At 51.5% G+C, this 20,444-nt stretch overlaps 3 protein-coding genes across 5 annotated transcripts in view; all 3 read left to right on the forward strand.

Moving 5' to 3' along the window:
• The first annotated feature begins 2,783 nt into the window (after window positions 1–2,783).
• On the forward strand, window positions 2,784–4,168 carry Hoxd9 (homeobox D9). Its single transcript, XM_036186326.1, has 2 exons — window positions 2,784–3,570; window positions 3,927–4,168. Exons 1-2 carry the CDS (start codon window positions 2,805–2,807, stop codon window positions 4,166–4,168), a joined length of 1,008 nt encoding a protein of 335 aa, XP_036042219.1. The 5' UTR covers window positions 2,784–2,804.
• A 5,180-nt stretch (window positions 4,169–9,348) lies between these two features.
• On the forward strand, window positions 9,349–12,795 carry Hoxd8 (homeobox D8). 3 transcript variants are annotated; one of them, XM_036185916.1, is made up of 3 exons: window positions 9,349–9,456; window positions 10,819–10,966; window positions 11,359–12,795. In XM_036185916.1, the coding sequence occupies exons 2-3, from the start codon at window positions 10,942–10,944 to the stop codon at window positions 11,652–11,654; spliced, it is 321 nt and encodes a 106-aa protein (XP_036041809.1). In that variant the 5' UTR covers window positions 9,349–9,456; window positions 10,819–10,941; the 3' UTR covers window positions 11,655–12,795. The 3 variants fall into 3 exon arrangements, with proteins under 3 accessions (XP_036041809.1, XP_036041807.1, XP_036041808.1); XM_036185914.1 differs by lacking the exon at window positions 9,349–9,456 and having other exon boundaries at window positions 10,311–10,966; XM_036185915.1 differs by lacking the exon at window positions 9,349–9,456 and having other exon boundaries at window positions 10,311–10,966; window positions 11,362–12,795.
• Window positions 12,796–16,836: 4,041 nt separating this feature from the next.
• Hoxd3 (homeobox D3) overlaps window positions 16,837–20,444 on the forward strand; it is a 35,628-nt gene continuing 32,020 nt past the window's right edge. The window contains exon 1 of the mRNA XM_036185472.1: window positions 16,837–17,169. The gene's annotated coding sequence lies outside the window, so the exon portion shown is untranslated. The remainder of the gene's footprint in view (window positions 17,170–20,444) is intronic.

Genomic DNA, 20,444 nt, shown 5'->3' on the forward strand with positions numbered 1-20,444 from the left:
CGGAAGCTGGGAAGGACCTAGGGTCCTGGAATATGGCACTGATGGGGTAAGAGAGTGGTGGTTCAGCCTGGGAGTCTTCATGACTGGGAAGAGTGGCCTCTCCTCCCCCCCCCCCCAACCCTGTTACTATAATTGCATTCTCAATGGGATGAGCTTCCCTCTAGCCTGAGTCTGGTAAGTAAGCCTATGCCCTGTGCTGGGTTTTACTTTCAGTTCCCCATTTGTGTGTTTTCGTCTCTGGTTTTTTGGTTATGTTATTTTTAATGCTTTCAGTGAGCTCTTGATGACTTCTGGCTGGGGAATCCACCATCAGGGGCTAGGTTGGAACTAGTAATGCCCACCTGGAACCTGCCTGGCCTCCATTCCAGGAACAAGCCACAGCTTAGCATGGCACCGGATCCAGTTGTGTCCCCACACCACCCTTTTCTACCCACCCCAAGCTCAAGACAACCAGGCCCAATGAAGCCAAGGTTGGGTGAGTTCTCTCCTCTTACTCTACCTTGGTTCCTTTCTGAAAGGGATTTATGTTCAGCCATTACCTTTCAGTGGTCCACATGAATTTTTTAAGGAAAAAAAATGGAAATATTCTCCCCAGTCAAATCTCTCACTATTATTACAAAATGCTCCTTGCAGCCACTGTAGCTGAGCAGTCAGGTGACTGAAGGAGAATTTGCAAGTGAACATGACTTCCCAACAAGTCCAATGTCCCTTTTACACACATAGATTGGAAAATTCAAGGCAGCTTCTGCGGAATCCGCACCATTGAGCATCTAGTTCTGTCAGGGGAAGGGAAGAGATCCTTGTGGGAAGAGGTGACCAAATTCGTTGCCCCAGGTCCGGCCTATGGTTTCAACCCATCTTCAAAGACCCATCATAAAACAGGTTTGTTTTCTTTTTTTTTTTTCTTTCTTTCTTTTTTCCTTTTTTTTTCCCCAAGCACAGGCCTTCCTTCCCCCCAAAGAACAATCCGTGTAGTCTCTCCGAACTTCGGAGCCCCCACCCAAACAGTCTTTGGGATGCTCAGTGTTTATTATTTTAAACTTCCTTCCCCAAACCCCAAATCCTCCTAAACTCCAAGACAGATCCCTTGAGGGGCTCATCTCCTGGGGCTGGTAGAGAGAGGTGTCTGACTCAATCCTAGCTTGAAAGGACTGGAATAAATTTGTCCTTGATTTACCTTGGATGGGCAAACGGTGTAATATTAACCTCTGCGTTTCTCCCAGCGATGTGGGGAGCGCCATTAGTTTCTGATGGGGGAGACCTGTGCTACAGGAAAAGGGCAGGCCCCCGAAACAAAATCAGAGAGCCATTCGTAAAGGCAATCAATCAGGCCCTAAGTAGCCATTTACCCCCTTTCTTTCCGGGGCTGGAGGTGGGCTGGGAGCCCTCCAAGGATGCCCTGGGCAGCTTGTAGAGCAAGGAATATACCCTCTCAATCGCCGCCGGCGCGCGGCTTTTGTCTCGGCTCCCAGCCGGGCTTTGTACCATGGATTTGGGAGTGACAATGGGCATTTCTCTCAGATTCAAGGCTGCCCGGCTTTACCTCTGAAGGCAAGGGGGGAAAATTGGGAAGGGAGTGGCTCAAAGACCTGTCCTTTCGTCTGGATTTTGAAGACATCTTCAGAATCCGTTTGCAGGCCTCTCAGTGTGAAAGGCATGCAGCGGCCCTGCCCACGGAGATGCGGTTCCCTCCGGCCTCACTGAGGCAGGGCTAATTTGGCCAGTAAGAGCCGGCCTCTCTGGCGTTCGGTTTTTTCCTCTGTTGCGTTTTTCTTCCAGGGCCATTCCAGAAGGCCGGAAAAAGATGAGGCACCGTGGCCCTCACTGTCGGCTCCCTGGGACTCCAGTGCTCACCGTGGCTCATCCGAGGGCAGAGGGAAGCCCCTCGGAGGCCGCCCCTGCAGAGGCCGCACTGTGCTGGACCAGGCCGGGGAGTCCAGTTGCCCCAGCTCACCCCTTTGGGCCTCGGGGCGTGTGCCTAGCCTCACGTCGAGGGTGTATGTGTGGCTGCACGGGGAGTGTGTGAGTGTGGTAGAAGGAGGGGCCCTTCGAGCTGCTCCATCCGTCCGTTTTATTAGGGACACATTAATCTATAATCAAATACACCTCATAAAATTTTTATTGAAAGGCATAATATCATTACAGAGGTCTTCCACCTGTTTTAAACAACACGACAAGCTGTGAGAGCGTGTGTGGGTACGTGTGGGGAGGGGTGGGTTTAGGTAAGAAAAGAGGCGAAGGAGAACAACTCCCCCTGGGCGCCAGGGGGCTGCCCTTAAAGGCCTGCCTGCCTGGGGCAGCCCCCGGCCGGGAGCCTCCGGCTGCTCGGGGCTCCGGGTAGATGCCTAGGTGCGCCATGGAAGCCCGATCCAGGGCTCAGGGCCCAGGAGTCAGGGAGCCGGAGCCGGGGTGGGGATGGCAGGACCCAGAGCAGCAAGAAGAGACGAACAAATAGTCCCCAGCGCCTCCTGCGGCCGGCCGCAGTTAGGCCTGTGGTTGCCGCCGCCACCCGGGCGGGCTGGGCCGGGCCAGGCCGGGCTGGCGCGTGGACCTGGGCCCGACAGCTCTAATTGCAGAGCTCCTGTTGATGATGATTTTTTTTTTTTTTTTTTTTTTTTTGAAATCACAGCAGCCCCCAGTTTAGCGGACTGATTTACTCCGGGTATTGGTAAATATGATCACGTGGGCCGCGCGACCAATGGTGGTGGCTGCAGCCTGCGAACTAGTCGGCTGCTCGGGCGCCGGCGAAGAGCGGCTGGGCGGCGGGCAGTGTAACCTTGGGTGGGAGCGCGCGGCGCCTCGCCATGTCGTCCAGTGGCACCCTCAGCAACTACTACGTGGACTCGCTCATAGGCCATGAGGGCGACGAGGTGTTCGCCGCGCGCTTCGGGCCACCGGGGCCGGGGACCCAGGGCCGGCCCGCAGGTGTGGCCGATGGCCCGACCGCCGCCGCCGCCGAGTTCGCCTCGTGTAGTTTTGCCCCCAAATCGACCGTGTTCTCCGCCTCGTGGTCCGCGGTGGCCGCCCAGCCCCCGGCGGCGGCGGCGATGAGCGGCCTGTACCACCCGTACGTGTCCCCGCCACCCCTGGCCACCGCCGAGCCGGGCCGCTACGTGCGCTCCTGGATGGAGCCTCTGCCCGGCTTCCCCGGCGGCGCCGGGGGCGGCGGGGGCGGCGGGGGCGGAGGCCCGGGTCCCGTTGCCAGCCCCGGTGGCCCAGCGAACGGGCGCCACTACGGGATTAAGCCTGAAACCGGAGCGGCCCCGGCCCCCGCCGCAGCCTCCACCTCCTCCTCCACCTCCTCTTCCTCCTCCTCCAAACGGACTGAGTGCTCCGCGGGCCGCGAGTCCCAGGGGAGCGGCGGCCCAGAATTCCCGAGCAACTCGTTCCTGCGGGACAAGGCGGCGGCGGCGGCGGGAGGGAACGGGCCCGGGGTGGGAATCGGGGCCGGGCCTGGGGCGGGAGGCTCGTCCGAGCCCTCAGCTTGCAGCGATCACCCGAGCCCGGGCTGCCCGCTGAAGGAGGAGGAGAAGCAGCCACCGCAGCCGCCGCAGCAGCAACTTGACCCAAGTAAGTGCAAAAGAAATTGCCCCCTGATTTATTGCTGAAACCTGTAAGGCTCGAATGTGCAAAACTGATAGTTTTACTAACCTATAAAAACGTCTAGACGCCTACCCAAGCCTAGGCGAGCAACACGCATCCATAAAAAAGCTTCCCATAACCACCTACCTTGGGCGCGCGGTTTGTACGGTAAACAGAGCGCGCGGGCATTAAGGCTTTTTTTTTTATGATAATTCCCCCAAGTTGTGAAAAGCGTCCATCCTTGGTGAAATTAATTTAACGACCTCTCTTCCCCACCCTGTCGTCTCTCCCTGCCTCCCCCTCCGCCCCTCGCTCCCTGTCTGCAAACCACCCCCTCTTCCTAGACAACCCCGCAGCGAACTGGATCCACGCTCGCTCCACCCGGAAAAAGCGCTGTCCCTACACCAAATACCAGACGCTAGAGCTGGAGAAGGAATTCCTGTTCAACATGTACCTCACCCGGGACCGGCGCTACGAGGTGGCCAGGATTCTGAACCTTACAGAGAGACAAGTCAAAATCTGGTTCCAGAACCGTAGGATGAAAATGAAAAAGATGAGCAAGGAGAAATGTCCCAAAGGAGACTGACCCAGTGCGGTGCTGGCCCGCAGCGCTCAAAGGCAGCCGGTTTTTGTTTTTGTTTTCCTTTGTGGGTGCTTGATTCAGAAACTCTCCAGCAACTCGGCTTTTCTTCTTCTTTTTTTAGGTAGAAGTGACTGTGTGGTTGGTCTCTGTGAGTTATTTGGGGGACACTGTATTTGCTCGCATATGTACTGGAGAAACCAAGTGGCTTTGGAGTTTTGTCCTATCCCGCCCCTCCCTTTCCTACTCGGTTGGTTCCTTAGGAAATGCTATATTTTGTGAGTGCACGCAGGCTTGATGAAGCCCTCTCCCGTGTAAATGCCCCTCATGTTTCTGAAAAGTACTGTAGTTTAGTCTTACCCCGTCCAGCCTCCCACACAGGGCCAACTATCCAATTCCGAGAATCTGAAGGCAGAGGGAGATTATGGACACCCCCGCTGCTCTCCCAGCCCAAACCCAGCCGCAGGAAAGCCCCTTTCCTCAGGGAGCCAATGGGCTGACTTCCAGTGAGGCCTACCGAGAAGTCCTGGGCCCTGGGGCGCCGCGGGGTGCGGGGAAGGTTTAGTCCTCCAAGCCCAGGAGGAGCTGCTCTCTCCCCGGGAGGGCTGGGTTCCCTTGAGCGGCCTCGGGTGGTGGCCCTCCATGTTCCTGCCTGAGGACCAGTTGTAAATGTTACCGCTTCCAACAAATAAACGTTGATCTGAGCAAATGGAGCCCAGCCGCTGGCCCTGAACGTTGCGTGACTGCTCTCTCTGTCTTTGCAAAATTAACATGACCATCAGACTGCACGACCCTGAGAAGGGACACATTGCTAAAGGCTGGAGGCCCTGGCACCTAGAGGATCTCTAAGATGCCTTAGGGCTTCCTTTTATGCACGCACACCTAGCCGAAGAGAATCTTTTTGGAAGGTGTCTCGGCGCTTCCCCGATCATGCTGCCAGGGCCACAGTAAACTCCGGGCCTTTCAGGCCCTGAGTGAGTCTTTCTGCAGAGCCACTGGCCTCAGGAACCAGGCACCCTTTTGCTAAGGCTCTGACACACCACACCGCTCGCCTACTTCTATCCTGGAGACCTCGAAGCCAGTCCCCATCTCTAAACAGGAGAAAGGGCAACTTTGCACTGTGGGGTGACTCCCTCAGGCCCGAAAGGCTGGCTGGCTCCGGGAGGTCCCAGCCAGTTAGACCATCTGCCCCTCCCCACCACAGCCCCAAAGTGACCTTAGCAGATCCAAATGGTCAAGGCATCCCCCCCCCCATACCCTCACCCTGCCGCCCCCTTCCCTCCACCCAGCTTCTGTGTGTGTTTAGCCCCCAGCTTGGCCCTCTGAGGCCGAATTGAGAGGCTAAAATGAAGGTCATTGTGAGGGTTCAGGCGGATCACTGGCGCTGCAGGCCCTAGAGGAGGCCAAGGCGCCGGACAGCCTGGGTTGGGCGGAAGGCGGGGGCGATGGCAGAGATCTTGGGGATCCTGATGAAAGAGGGGGACTCCAAGAAAAAGCAGATGGGGCTGACAGGGAAAGCCAAGGCCCAGATCCCGCTGAAGGTGCTGCCTTCCCCCGCCCCCTAGGCCAGGCGGATACCTACGGCTCTTTGAAAACAGGAAGAGCCAAGGTGTCATAAAGCCATCGAGCCGGCGAGACGTCTGGAGGTAATGAGTTTACGACAGGCCAGGCGCTTCGCTTTGAAACCGTCTCATTTTGATGTTTGTGGGAGGAAAGGAAAAATGCAGACAAAATTGGGCCTTAAAATCTGGACAATAAAATATAAACAAGACTTGGACCAAGAAGGCAGGGGCTAGGAAGCCCCCAGTGAGGTGTGAGCATCCCGAAAAGAAACATGAGAGGTGATATATTTCTGATTTTTTTTAAATGGGGCGAACGTTAGAGGTAGCCTATGGCCAGTGGCTCTTCAATATTTTGACTGTGGCCATGATCTATCTGGTTCTTTTAAGAAGAAAAACAAGACCGTAATGACCACTCCATTACTTGAGATGGGGATGCTAGTGATCTTGGGCCGTTTACTCAAGGGAGCATCTCCTAGATTATGTCTTGTGGGGAAAGGGGGCATTACACGCCTCTTCACTGGCCCTTCACTCCAAATTCCACGCAAAAATATGGAAATTTGTTCGCTTACTACAGATACAGTCAATACAGCTAAACTGGAGGAAAACATTTCTGAAAATGAGAGACAGATTGATTTAGCAAGAAACACACCGATTTGGTAACATTTGCTTTTTAAAACAACACATAGATCGCTTATCAAATTCAGTTCAGTCTGTCACGTATGCAATTTGAAAATTCTCATTTATTGTGTGGAAAATTTGAATAAACATAAGCCCAATAGGGACTTTCCAGACAGGCACACGGAATGCAGCAAAAAGCTTTTAACTTGACTTTGATCGGCCCCAAATTATTCAGTTTAATGGGCCCAAAACATTAAGATTAGAAAGTTGAATTAGCAAATACACATTATTTAATGTAAAGAGTAACAGTTTTTAAGAAAAAAAACAATATTTGACTTCTAGAAAATTTTTAGATGTCAAAGTGGTTGGTTTCTTTGAAAAAATGTCTCACAATTAATTTTTTAAAGTTTTGGTTTTGTGTTAAGCCTAGCCTGTCCTACAATTATGTCTAAAAAGCACAGCTGGGAGATTACAGGATTGGGGGACTTGCGGTGTCTGGCAAACGGCCGGCGGGAAGCTTTTGGCAAACACGCTACTTGCAAGCTCTTGTGAGCCCAAATGAGAATTTCCTCTGCATCCAGGAGCCCCCGTTTGCTGCAGTTGACTTGTTGACAGTCAAGGAGATGAAGCATTATTAGTGTCAGCAATCCAAGCCCAAATCAAACTGAAGAATTAAGATTAGAATTGGTTTGAGGCAAATGAAAGGAAAATCAAACTTGGTTAGCTCGCGACGGCATTTGGCCACTAGAGGGCGCTATTGCTCCATTTTCTGATCTCGTAAAGCTAGCATTCCGGTGGAGGAAGGTTTTGATTAAAAATATTTACAATCTTTCTTTTAATCTTAAATTAGGATAAATTTAACAAAAATAAACAACGTGAGCTATTAAATTTTCAAGCCGTGCTCGTCAGACATAAAAATTTTGGCTCACTCAGCATTTCAGAAAATCTGGACTGTTGTGCAGAATCTATACAACGTTAAGTTAATGCATTCCATCAAAACAGGAGTAAAAAGCACAGATATTTACGAAATTAACTGCGCTCTTTTCAGATAGCAAAGGGAATGCTTAAATAAAACCGGAAAACCCCACATTATTTTGTCATCAGAGGAAATGTGCTGTTTTGTTTGTTTGTTTTTTAAATTAGGCCTGAATATGTAGAAATGAGTACTGTGTTCATGGACGACCTCCCAAATTTATGAAGTTTTTAAAAGTGTCGTGTGTTACTGAGATGTGGGTTCTTGATTTTGGCTTTTTGCCCCATTCTATCCCCAAATCCATTCATTTGTTCGGTGTCCAAGTGTACCCACATTCCCATGAACACCCATGCCAAACAGCGGAATAAAAGGCCACAATTACCAAGTTTAGCTCCAAGGCTTTATTGAAAAAAAAAAAAAAAACCTTTTAATTGGGCATTTGCAGGACTGAAGTTTAAATCCTTAGTAGTCAGATTCAGTTGTTACACTTCAAATTTGAAGGATACTGTAAAACAAAAACAAAACAATAAAACTGCCTTGCCCTTAACCACCCCAATAACAAGTCTCCCATACTCTCTGACATAAATTTTAATAACACGTGTCTGCAGCATCTCCAGATTCATCAATAATTTGTTTACCTTCACCACTTTCAACCATTCCTTGTAGAAATAATTGAGTCAGACATAACTAGCGAATACGCCTTTCTATGTCGACCTTATTTATAAAAATGAGATTCAATCCACTCGGACTGACCTCGGGATCCCGTCCACTGGGCTGCACAAACCCACAGGAATAGAAGGTAGCTGAAATCTCTGGCCTGCTTGCATCAGAAGCCCATCTAGGGTTTTTGGCATTTGGATTTGGTCGTGGCAAGTCAGCGCGGTGTGATTTAGTGTAAGCCAGTCTTTGGCGAGCTGGGGTGTACCTCCAAGGTCTGTTCTCAAGACCAAAGGACCTGGTGCCCTCCGGACACCGATTATCCCAAAGGATAAAGGGTTCAGCACCTAAAGCGGGAGGAAGGGAGAAAGGGAGGGAGGGATGGAAAGAGGGGAGGAGGAGAGAGAGCGAGGGTTTAGGAAAGGAGGGAGGGAGGGGAGAGAGAATATAAGTATATTTATTGGGCATTCAAACGAGAGAAAAGAAAAAGATGAAAGCGTGTGGGGAAGCGGTTGGCGGTGTAAAGCCACGCAGCTCTGCACAGCTGCCCAAATCCGGACGTTGGATTTGCCCATTCCCGAAACCGCGAACCCTGGACTTCCGCAGAGGACTCTGCTTCCCTTCCTTCTCGCTCACAAACTAGCCCCTCGTGAGCCTTCTCCTTATTTTCTCTCGGGGGGGAATCAAGTTTAAGCTTAGGCCTGCACCCAGTCTCAGTACTTATTTCACAGATTCGGTGTATGAGCTGAAGTCGTTAGCAGAGGGCAGGGCCTGCCCGCCGCTGCCTGGAACCGGCCCGATGCGAATCTCGGCTGGGGGACTGAGTGCCTGCCCGCCCCGCCCCCGCCCCCGCGCTCCACTCGGGGGCCACAGCCCGCCCAAGTCGGCGGGGCGCCCGGGTTGGGACCCCAGAGCCCTGCGCCCTGCTCTCGGAAACGCCACCCACCCGGGCGCGGGTCCTTCTTCCCACTGGGAGCGTTCCCGTGGCTCTTCTATGCACTCCCTCGGCGACGCTAACGCACCCTCCCCACATTCCCCAGCCTCTCCCCCCCCCCCACTGCGCCCAACACTGACGTCTATCAAGGGTGAAATGATGGAAACTATATTCATGGGCATGATTTCCATTAAATATCAATTAACCTGGGAGCCTCAGCCAGGCATGCAGTGCGTCAAGGGTAAATGTACATCTCATTTCCACAAGGCCTGCTCGGCTGGAAAAAGCAGGACTTTGATTCGCTTTGATAAGGCCAGGATTTGGAGGCCGGATTGTGGCTTTTCGTCAAAAACAAAACAAAACAAAAAACCACCTAGATAGGCACAAACAAATGCAAGGACCAATCCGGCCACCTCGTCCACGTTCAGAAATGCAAAAAAAAAAAAGGCCACGGCCGGTCTCTCCTGGGCAGCTCGGGGAGAGCTGAGTGGAGAGGTCGTTGGCTCTGCAGCCTCCTGGGAGTGACCTCCCTGGCTGCCCCAAGGCTAAGGTTCGGCCGCGCCCCCTCCCTGCGGGCCCGGGGGTGGGGTGGGGGGCCGGGAGCCCTTGGCAGTGCGGCTTTATGGGCCCCCTTTAAGGCTGGCGGAGGCATCCCGGGGCCGGCGTGAGGCGTCCCGTCCGGCGGCGCAGGGGGCCGCTTCGCCACCGCCCGGATCCCTCCGCGCGCGGTTATCTCGCCCCCCATCTCGCTCCCTCTCCGCGCAGTGGCGGGGTGCGAAAATGCCTCGCCGGCGCGCACCGGGGCGGCAGCCTCGGCGGCGGCGGCGGCGGCGGCGGCGGCCCCAGCGCTGGGAGGGGGCGGCGGCGGGGGGTGGGGGGAGAGGTTGAGGTGAGAGGTGGCACCGGGCGGAGGGTGTGTTTTCTTTCCGTGTCCCTGCCGCCGAGCGGGGGGACTCCGTGAACGCACCCAAGCCTCAGCGTCTCCCCGAGGTCCGCGCGCACTCTTTTCCTCGCCCCCGGTGCGCTAGGGCCGCCGCCTGGTGCCCGGGAGGAAACTGGAGGCCGCGGCCCGGGTCACCGGGGGGGCGTCGGCGATTATATTGCGGCCCAGCAGGCGCGCGCCGGCGGGAGAGGCCCGGAGGGCGGCGGCGGCGGCGCGCGGGGGCGGGAGAGGCCGCGCGGCCCGCGAGGGAGGCGGCGCGAGGCCCAGGCCAAGGCGGCGGCGGCGGCGGCGGCGCGAGAGCCCGACATGAGCGCCCAGCGGCCGGACGGCCGGGCCTGAGTGGGAGCGCGCGCCGGGCCGAGCCGGCGAGCCGGCGGGCGGACGGGCGGGCGGGCGGCGACGAGGCCCGGCGGCCCCCGCGGCTCCAGCAGCCGCCCCAGAGGCCCCCGCGGCAGCGCGGCCGAGCTGAGGCGCGCCCCTCACCGGCTCCGCGCCGCCCGCCCGCCCGCGGCCGCCGCCCCGATGAGCTCGTACTTCGTGAACCCGCTGTACTCCAAGTACAAGGCGGCGGCCGCGGCGGCGGCGGCAGCGGCGGCAGCGGCGGCGGCGGCGGGCGAGGCCATCAATCCCACTTACTACGACTGTCATTTCGCGCCCGAGGTCAGCGGCCGCCACGCCGCCGCCCTGCAGCTCTATGGCAACAGCGCGGCCGGCTTCCCGCACGCGCCCCCGCAGGCGCACGCGCACCCGCACCCGTCGCCGCCGCCCGGGTGCGGCGGAGGGGGCGGCCCGGGCCCCGGCCCCGGCCAGGACTACTTCCACGCCGGCGCGGCGGGCAGCCCCGCCGCTGCCTACCAGGCCGCCCCACCTCCTCCTCCGCACCCTCCGCCTCCGCCGCCGCCTCCCCCCTGCGGCGGGATTGCCTGTCACGGGGAACCCGCGAAGTTTTACGGATACGATAACTTACAGAGACAGCCGATTTTTACGACCCAGCAAGAGGCCGAGCTGGTACAATATCCTGACTGTAAATCGTCCAGTGGTAATATTGGCGAGGACCCAGACCACTTAAATCAGAGCTCGTCTCCTTCTCAAATGTTTCCCTGGATGAGACCGCAAGGTTGGGATGCGCTTGCTTTTTTTTTTTTCCTTTCCTAAGGAGGGGAGACATCTGCTTTCATCTCACGTTCTAGCTTTAAAACATCCCTGTCCTTTCCCTCGCCCGCCTCCTTTTCCTACTGTGTAGCCACTGTGGCTCCTGTGCATAAACTAATACGGACTTTTTTAAAAAAGTATGTAAAGATGATGGGGGACGGAATAATTGGGAAGAGCGTGTCTGTGCCTCTCTTGCCTGCACACCCCATCTCTGTATCAGAATTAAAGACCACTGTGTATGTCTTCTCTTAAGCCCGTTCCAGAAACTTCCAACAGCATTCAGAGACATCAACCATTTAAAAAAAAAAAAAATCAAACACGTTGATTTTCTCCTCTTTTTTTTGTTGTTTCCATCAGCAGCTCCTGGTAGACGGAGAGGAAGGCAGACCTACAGCCGCTTCCAAACCCTAGAGCTGGAAAAGGAATTCCTTTTTAACCCCTATTTGACCAGGAAGAGAAGAATCGAGGTCTCCCATACCCTGGCCCTCACGGAGAGACAGGTAAAAATCTGGTTCCAGAACAGGAGGATGAAATGGAAAAAAGAAAACAACAAAGATAAGTTCCCCGTGTCCCGGCCCGAGGCAAAGGACGGAGAACCCAAGAAGGAAGCCCGAGACCTGGAGGAAGATGGAGCCGAAGGCCCCACAGATTAACTTTTAAACTTGAGCTTTTACCACAGACTATTAAAACTAACGATCAGCAGATGCCGGTGGACCCCGCCTTTTCCCCCTTCCTTTTTGGAAAGGACTTTACCTGTGTTTCAAGCTACCTTAATGCCACTGCTCTTGAGGTTTCTGCGCTTTGAAAGGGATTTGGGCGTTTTTTTTTTTTTTTTTTAAATGGTTTGTAGTATCGCATAGAAGCGGTCCTTGAGCTGCCCTATAGAAGGGTAATTTGATACCGACCTTGTAGCTATATTTTTATAATGGTAGTTTTTAAATGTCTGAGCTGGTGATTTGCCTCAACAACGTAAACTTCCTAATGATCAGCACTAAATGATTGAGTATAAAATGCTTTATTAATCAAACAAGTGCACTTGAACATTTTAAATCTTTATGGTGAGTGAATAAATTAAAAGAAGTCTATTAGTAATTTTTTTTAAAAATTATGCCTGCAGAATATTTACTTTATATTATTGATGAAATGTATTATTTATATTTTTCTTTCTGCTTTTGTAACGATGGTTCGGGTGTTTTTTTGGTTTACTTCCAGAAGGTTTCTTTGAACATTTTTGTAAATGTCTGTCAGGGAAGAGTCTGGGCCAGATATTGGAAAAGCACATTAGCTGAAGAGTGCAATGTATCGGCCAGGCTCTCGGCTTCCTTAAACTTAGGGGAGTATTGTGCCAGTGACAAGAGTTTAAGGATAATGTCACAGTCGACGTTTCGCCGTGTTTCTGTAGTCCATACAAATTATGGCAATTGAATAATCTAGAGAATTAATACTTGAAAACTAATTGCAACCTTTTCATTAACTTTGCACTCTGGCAAGTGGCCTTGCTTTCGTTTCACACCCTGCTTGTAATCTCCGGGGATCTCTAGGTCTCCTGCTCTGTGTTTCTGCTTTGTCAAGTGGGGGCCATATTTATTAGTATTCTCTTTGCACTGCTAGCAAGCTCCTTTTAAGTCAGCTTGCTATGTTCATCTCAGACGTCGGTTGGTACGTCCATCCTCTGCTGGTCTTCAGGAAAGCCATGACCTTACCTATTTGAAACAAGCCCTGAGTGTAAATGCAGAAACTCAAGTGTAAACAACCACTCCAGAGCATAGCTCCTCAATAAAGAAATGTACCTCCTTAAAGAGCAGAGCTGGTATCTTTGAGCGCGGAAAACACCATCTCTTCGCCAGTCACAAACAATGACCAGGGCTCACATGAAGGCAGTGTGACCTGCTCAAGCTTTCTATTTGATAAGCGGGTGTGGGTTATATACTTCCCAAGCTGTTTATTATTATTATTATTGTTATTAATAATACAATAAATGATGCTGGTCTGGGGCTTCCTTCCAGAGTGGGCTGACTATCCATGCTTCATCTTGCATTAAATAATCCTGGTATGATACTGTGACAGCTTTGAACTTCCAAATGATTCAAGTCAAGTCTTAGGCCTGATGACCCAGAGTCCAGGTTACACCACAGCTTAATTCCACAGAGTCCTAGTTGAAGCTGGCGTTTGGCATTTAATAGTAACAAGACATCCGTTTCCCATTTGGGGCTAGCCTGCAGCTGCCTTTTTATCCAGGGGTGGGGGAGGAGGGCGAGAAAAGAGGGGAGAAGGAGAAATTCAAGTAAGGTCTCATTTCTCACTGAAAATGGAAACACCTTCAAGCAGACCTTGAGAACTGCTGCTTTTTTTTTTTTTTTAAAGCATGTTTACTTTAAAGATGTGGGTTTTTTTTATTTTTTTAAATTGTTAATTTCCAGAGTGGTTTATATTACATGGGCAGGAAAAGAAGATTCTTTAGTTTGGGACCAGGTTCACTGCCAGGTGTTGGTGGATAGCAAGATTGGTACTGGCTGGGTTAGGGGCAAATCCCCACCTGGCTCTCCACCCGGGGAAGGGCTGTGGTTGTGACATTTGCTAACCTAAGCCCGGAAAGACAGTTGAAGTCGGGAGTGTCCAAGGCTTAAGCATTTGTACAGAGGAGACAGCTGCAAAGGCCAGTGCTGCATTTGGGGGCGTTTTGCTCTTGTGTACTGTCTGAATCTGTGCTGGCTGGAACAGAGCAAGGATGCCTCAGGCTGAGAGCCTCTCTGGGAAACAGCCTTAGGCACAAGCTACCTGGAAACCAGTGTTGGCTAAACTCTAATTGTTTTGATTTAAGGAACTCTTTAAAATTGGCTATCTCCAGGGCTGGAGAGGTGGCTCAGCAGTTATGAGCACTTGCTCTTGGAGAAGACCAGGGTTCAGTTCTCAGCATCCAATATGGTGGCTCACAGCCATATATAAATCCAGTTCCAGGGAATCGAAAGTGATGCACATATATATATATGCTGGCAAAATATTTATACACATAGAATAAAAGTAATAAATTAAAAACTGCTATTTTCCACTCAAGAATGCTCCACCAAATATCTCTCTTCAAACTGGAACTGGACAAGATTTGGTTAGGAAAAGGACCTACTGAGTGGCTGAGTGGATGTGAAACTCAAGGATGTAAAGTAAGGTAAAAATGCCATGTCTCTGACATTCTGGCAATCTATACTGCTCTGGAAATGCACCTTTGGGTGACACTGGCCCCCTAAACCATGGTAAAATCCCAGCTCAAGCACAGACTGTTGCAGCAACTGATGATTTGAGATTATGAATTTGTACTTATACATAAATTCACACGTAAAGCGTTGGTAATACACATAGAAGTGAATGTTTCCTTCTGCAGCTACGAAAGAAGATAGATCTGTCTCCAAATAAAGACCTTGAGGAATCCCTCCCCTCCACCCTTCGCTCCCCATTTTCTCTGTACTGTGGTTAGACCTCCCCACCCCATGGTGAGGGACTGTTGGTGGGGAGCAGGGCAAGATGCTTTTCTGAGTGGTTCAGATCTGTAAACAGTGAAGGACTGCAGTAAGAAACCGACTTTTTTCTGCATACATTCACACAAACCTTCAGAGACCCTTCTGCAAACCCAGGTGGAGCTTTTCTGCCCTGGAGGAGACTTAGAGTAGTCTGTAAAGTGAGAGGGTAAAAATCAAGAGCCCTCCTCCATGTTAGCACTGACTGAAAGACATCTGAGTGACTAGATTGTTTTGTACAAGAGCCAGAAACCCAAACAGAGGACGTGGCTCCTCCTCCTTTCTAGAGGAAAGTCAGTTCAAGGGTACCATTTTGTAAGACCCACAACACATTGCTTCCTCTGTGCAGCAGACAAACCGTGCATCATGGCTGCCTTTTCTCTGCGGGCCCTTGTCTTATTCTCCAAGCTGCAAAGGCAGGTGATAAAGTCTGCTTTTATTTGAGTGGAGGGGAGATGATGCAGAGGCAAACTGATATTCGTTTCTAGAATGGTTTAGTATTGAACAATCTCTTTACCCAGTTCCATTTGCATAGAACAACGTAAAATGTTCTGAACCAGGGAAGGAACACCAGCTTGCCCATTTCCTTGTGTAATAACATGTTTAATATGGTGCATAAAATTTCACATCCATCGTCTGTCCTCCACATTTTTGGTGTTTGCTGAATCCTTGGATGGCTAGAGGTGGCAAGAGGAACAGAGAAAACATTTTAATGGACCAGCGAAATTAGGGCCCGCTGGCCTTTTCAAGAAGTAAGACTTTTATTTATTGAAGCCCTTTAATTAAAATTATCCAAGGTCATTAGAACTTTCTCTTGGGATACAAATGGCCTATACAAAAGGATGCTGTGCGTTCCCTACTTAAATAAGTTCATACCTAATAGTTGCTTCCTGGGTGTGAAGATGTTTCTGGCAAAGAGCTTATACTTAGAAATGTCTTGCTAGAATGTTCTGAAAACACTGAACAGGGTAGTGACCCCTTCCAGGCAGGCATTGACAGCTGGCTGACAGTGCCCATGAGGGGAATGTTGGAGGTCAGCCAAGGACATTGACTTTCAGGTGGAGTTCACCAGAGAGGACCCACTGACAATGCCAAGGAGATATGATTCCAGCCTTTGCGGGGAATTTTTTTTTTTCTAGATTTCGTGAACAGATTAAGCCCCTCTCTTCTCCAGAAAGGAACTAAGCACTTTCAGCGGTCAAACACAGGGAAAGGGAGCCACGGAAGTAAGAGCGCAGAGGACTGGAATTAAATTCCACGAAAGTCTTCATACCTAAAGTGAGGGGGTGGGGGCGTGTGTGTGGGTGTTCGTTCCTGTGGCTATAGATTAAAAACTCAGCCGCGGGTGCTCAAAATGGTATTTTGGAGAGGTAGACAAGTATTTAGAAATATTTATGGCCTCTGGGGTGGGCGATTGCTCTCCCAAAGCAGAGAACCCCAGGGGGCCGGAGGGACCCCGGTTTAGGTTGGAGCCAAGTACGAGAAGAGCGTGTGCTTTCTTGGCCTGTGCAGCCCAATTTTCTGGACAAGATTTGGGATGTGGTTTGCCTGGGATGAGCGGATAAAAACTGAGAGTGCCTGACATTCCTTCTGGACAAGTGTTTTTGTGAAGGAAAGGAGGAGAGAAGCCAAGTGACCAACGTAGGGGGAGACGTGGGGACTGGGGGAGGCGCTGTGGGGATGACATCCCCAGAGACTGAGCACCGCCTGCGCGCATTTTCCTTGCACATGGCGGCCAATTACACCAGAGGTTTTGAGCCAAACAAAAACAAAAATGCCCAGTAATTCCTAGAAAAGGTGTGTGTGTGTGTGTGTGTGTGTGTGTGTGTGTGTGTGTGAGAGAGAGAGAGAGAGAGAGAGAGAGAGAGAACAGAGGAGAGAACACACACACACACACACACACAGAGAGAGAGAGAGAGAGAGAGAGAGAGAGAGAGAGAGAGAGAGAGAGAGAGAGAGAGAGAAACAGAGGAGAGGGGTTATTCCGAAGAGAAAGGAAAGAAGGAGATAAAAAGGAGGGGTAGGGAGAAAGAGAGGAGAGTGAGGGGAGAAAGGAAAGGAAAAACATGGCGCTCGCGAGCTGTATGTGCAAAATCCGCAAGGAATTGCAGTAAATTCCTTTTTGTTTGAAGAAAATTTACAACTTGGTAATAGACCTTTTTATGACCTATTTGCGGTTGTCATTGGCTGCGGCTGGTCATGTGCAGGCGCCGCTCGCCTTCACGGCCTTTTTCCTGATTTCCCAGGCGAATTTGCCCCCGCATTCTGCTTTCCCAGAGCCTCACCCCCTCTTTTTCTAACCTTTGTCTCTGCAGAGGTGGGCTTCAGTCGCCGGCTGCGGGATCGCGGGGTCCGCAGCGGCCTGGGCTCCCGTCGCGACTCCAGGGCAGCTCGCCCCGGGTGCCCATCGCAGCTGCCTCCGGAGCCGGCAGGAAGCCCAGAAGGAGCCCCGGGCGCCGAGCCCCCCGCCGCGGCTCCCACTCCTGCGGGGAGCCGCCCGCCTGCTCTGCCCGGGCGACCGCGGCCGCCGGCTTCCCACCCGGTCCCTCCAGCAACATGAGCCCGAACCTGCCGCCGAGGGTGCGCGCAGCCCGGCAGAGCCTGATGGATTCCAGCCGCCGCCGCCGGGGCCGACCGCCCGCAGCTCGGCAGCCTCCGGGTAAGAGCCGCCCTCCCGGCGTCCGAGCTGCCCGCGCCACCGCCTCGGGCAATGGGTGCCACCTTCCCGGCGCCCTGTATTACCCAAGAACCCTGGGATCGTTCTCTGCGTCTCTCTCCCTAATGCTTGTCCCTCGGGGCTCGAGGTGGGGTCCTGCCCGGCTCAGAAGTGCATAGGGGACTCCTTCGTTTTCCCCCTCCCCCAGAGGTCCCTTGACTTGGGAACCCTCAGATCCGGTCCCCCACCCCACCCCACCCCCGAATCCGCCCTGGGAAGAAGAGTGTGCAGATGGCTTCTGGATACCGCAGTTTGGCTGGGGGGTGGGAGTCAATAAAGGTTTCCTATAGTACAGAATACCGTGCTTCTGTGGTTTGACGGTGGTCAGAGCCTTGTTAGGTTAACAGGTGTTTTTTGAAGGTTGGGGCATGGGTGGGGGTGGGGTGGGTCCTGTGTACTCGGGATATGTTTCCTGAGTGAGGCCAATTTTTAGGGTTTATAGTTTATGGGGCCTTGTGTATGAAATGGCGTTTTAGTCATTTTAAAACGTTTCTCTAATTCTTAGGGGAAACCTGGTAATAACTCAAGCTAGGTGCCTCCTACATCCAGTAATGTATGAGGTGTATTTGGACTACTTTATGTCACAAAATGGATGTTTGTTTGGGGATGTGAGATCAGAAAATCTGGTGCAGGTTTTAGGATAAACCCAGTAGATATTTGAGAAATGCGAGGCATTTCTAAGTTCAAACATCGCGTGTGTTTCTCATTTGTCAGAGTGGTGAGAGAGCAGGCTTTTTCTTTCTTTCTAAATGCATTATGGTAATTTTTTCACTTACCCATAAATGCCACACAGCAACGTTTTCCTACTTTGAAACTACTGAACCAAAACACACAGGAAAAAAAGAAAAAGAAAACCTTTGCAGAACATAATAATGTTGTTTTCCCCCAACAGTTTTGGATGGTGTTTGATGATGCGTTTTGCAACTCCTATTTCCGATTCCTTCATAAATACGTAGGGAAGCATTGAAACCCCAGGCAATCTGCCGCATTGCGCATAAGACTGCACATGGTGGTGGGCTACAGTCCCCCAAGTGCCTATTGATAAACCCTTGTTTGCCCAAATACTCCAGCATAACAGTGTTGGCTACACAAGTATTTGTGAACAATAGATCATATATTTATAGGAAAGTGCTTTTTAACGATTAAAGGTGAAATCACTCTCTTTTCAAAATGGAGGGCTAGTTGACGCCTGCGGAATTGTTCTGGTTCAGTAACTCCGAGTGTTCACACTCTGGAGAAGGATTTTTCTGATTTCGAGAGTCTGTATCTTGTAAGCAGTTTCCCATCACATGATGAGGACACCGAGATGGTTCTCTGATAGACAGAAGAAGCATTCGCTTTTGAAAAGCAAGTTCCTTGGCTGGGTCCATAGGCCCTGCAAGGTCGGTTGTGGCTGGGTGGGGCTGAGAGTGGACTTGATGTTCTGAGACTGGGTGATGCTGGGGGTGGACTGGATGTTCTGGTGGCCACGCTGTAGGTTTGGGGTTTCAGCTGCTTTTTTCCTGGGTTTGGTGGTCCAGCCTCCCACAATGACTAAGATGGTTCTGATTTCACAGAGGGAGGTGATGCCATGTGCAGATATGGAGGACGGAGGCAATCTTTGTAAGCCTTGTGGTAGCATTAAAAGCTTATTGGAAAGAAGTGGTTGGTTGCATCTTGAGAAAAAAATATTTGGCAAGTCACACATTTTCTCTACAAGGAAAGTATAAGAGGTTCGTACCGCCATAACTGCCTCCATTGTTTCTGTGAACCTAACAACAAAAAAAATTAAAGAATAATAAAGAAAATGCAAAGGAAAAGAACAATTTTTAAATGTTCGGAGCCTAAAAGCTCAGAGGTTTGTGGGCACAATTCCCAGCGTCCTGGGTCCAAACCTCTATTTATAGACTTGGGAGCCAATGTTCTGGCCTTGGTGTCGTCTGTGGTGGCCATGAGCTGAGAGTCAGTTTCTGGGAGAACCAGGAAAAAGAACCAGGCTACCTACTACAAACGCAGCCCAGAACAAGGACTCAACACCAAGCGTGGTTTTCCTGTCATATCTTTCTACAAATACATATATTTTGCCAGAATTCTGTTCTCTGAGCTTGAGAGGCAGGGGAAATCCGAACAAAGACAGTATTTCACCCTGGGCTGGCAGGCAGCTGTTAGAGGTATTTACGGCCTTGTCGCAGTGCGGCAGCCACTAAGGGTATGCGGGGGCACAGGAAGCTCTGGAGAAGCAACCAAGAACTCGGAATTCCGATTTAAATCCTATTTAGGTGCACTTTTTCGGAAATGATGAAAATAGATACCATTGTTTTCAAAAGAAAGTATCCCCTAGACATGACAGTTTTTGCAAAACTAAAGGAGAAATTATGCTTTCTAAACGCACGGTGGGGTGACCCCCCCCCCCCATTAATAGACCACTCAGGGGAAGATGTGCTCCAGATGTGAAAATTCTGATTCGAAAGATAACGCTGAGAGTGTCCATGAACAACATGGAGATTTTGCTAATTTGATGGAACTGAACCAGCAAACTAGAAAGATTAGTTGAGGCGTTAATTCAGATTTTCCTGAGAAAGGAAACTACATTTTCTGCCTCTTTTTTGATAGGATTTTCAAGTGCCTCTGCAGACAGGCAGGCGCTGGAGTCGTGTGCGGTGCAGCCCAGGGCACAGTGCTTGAGGCGGGCAAGCTCAGAGCCTCCGCAGTGCGGGGCTGCGCACGCCCAGCGCACGCCCAGCGCATGTGCAGTGAAACAGCCCAGCCCAGAGACTGTAGCAGCCCTGCTCAGATGGGGGAGGGGGCGGGAGGAAGGGAGAGCCAGATCTATTACCTTCCCTCCGGATTTGCTGCTCATCTTTCCTTCCAGCCTTTTATCTAAAGATAGCGACTAACTTTACCCATGACTACAATGACTTTCGATCTAGACTTACCACCCCACCCCAATTTGTGCGTTAAAAACGGTGTAAACACGAGCTAGTAGTAAGTAGAATTTTTTTCCAGGTACACACACACACACACACACACACACACACACACACACACACACACACACACACACTCGAGACCCTCGGGAAATAAAGATTTTTTCAGGCTGGTGCTGCGTGCCCTGGGAAGAGGCCTTTCTTCTGGAGCCTGTTCAAACTGCCGAACTTCAGGCCAGCCATTCCTGGATCTTGTTACTCCAGCATAGCACGTCCTAAGGCTCAGGCTCAGCAAAGAGCAATCAAGTCAAT

The sequence above is a fragment of the Onychomys torridus genome, chromosome 4 (assembly GCF_903995425.1).
Source record: "Onychomys torridus chromosome 4, mOncTor1.1, whole genome shotgun sequence".
In the NCBI taxonomy this organism is placed as follows: domain Eukaryota; kingdom Metazoa; phylum Chordata; class Mammalia; order Rodentia; family Cricetidae; genus Onychomys; species Onychomys torridus.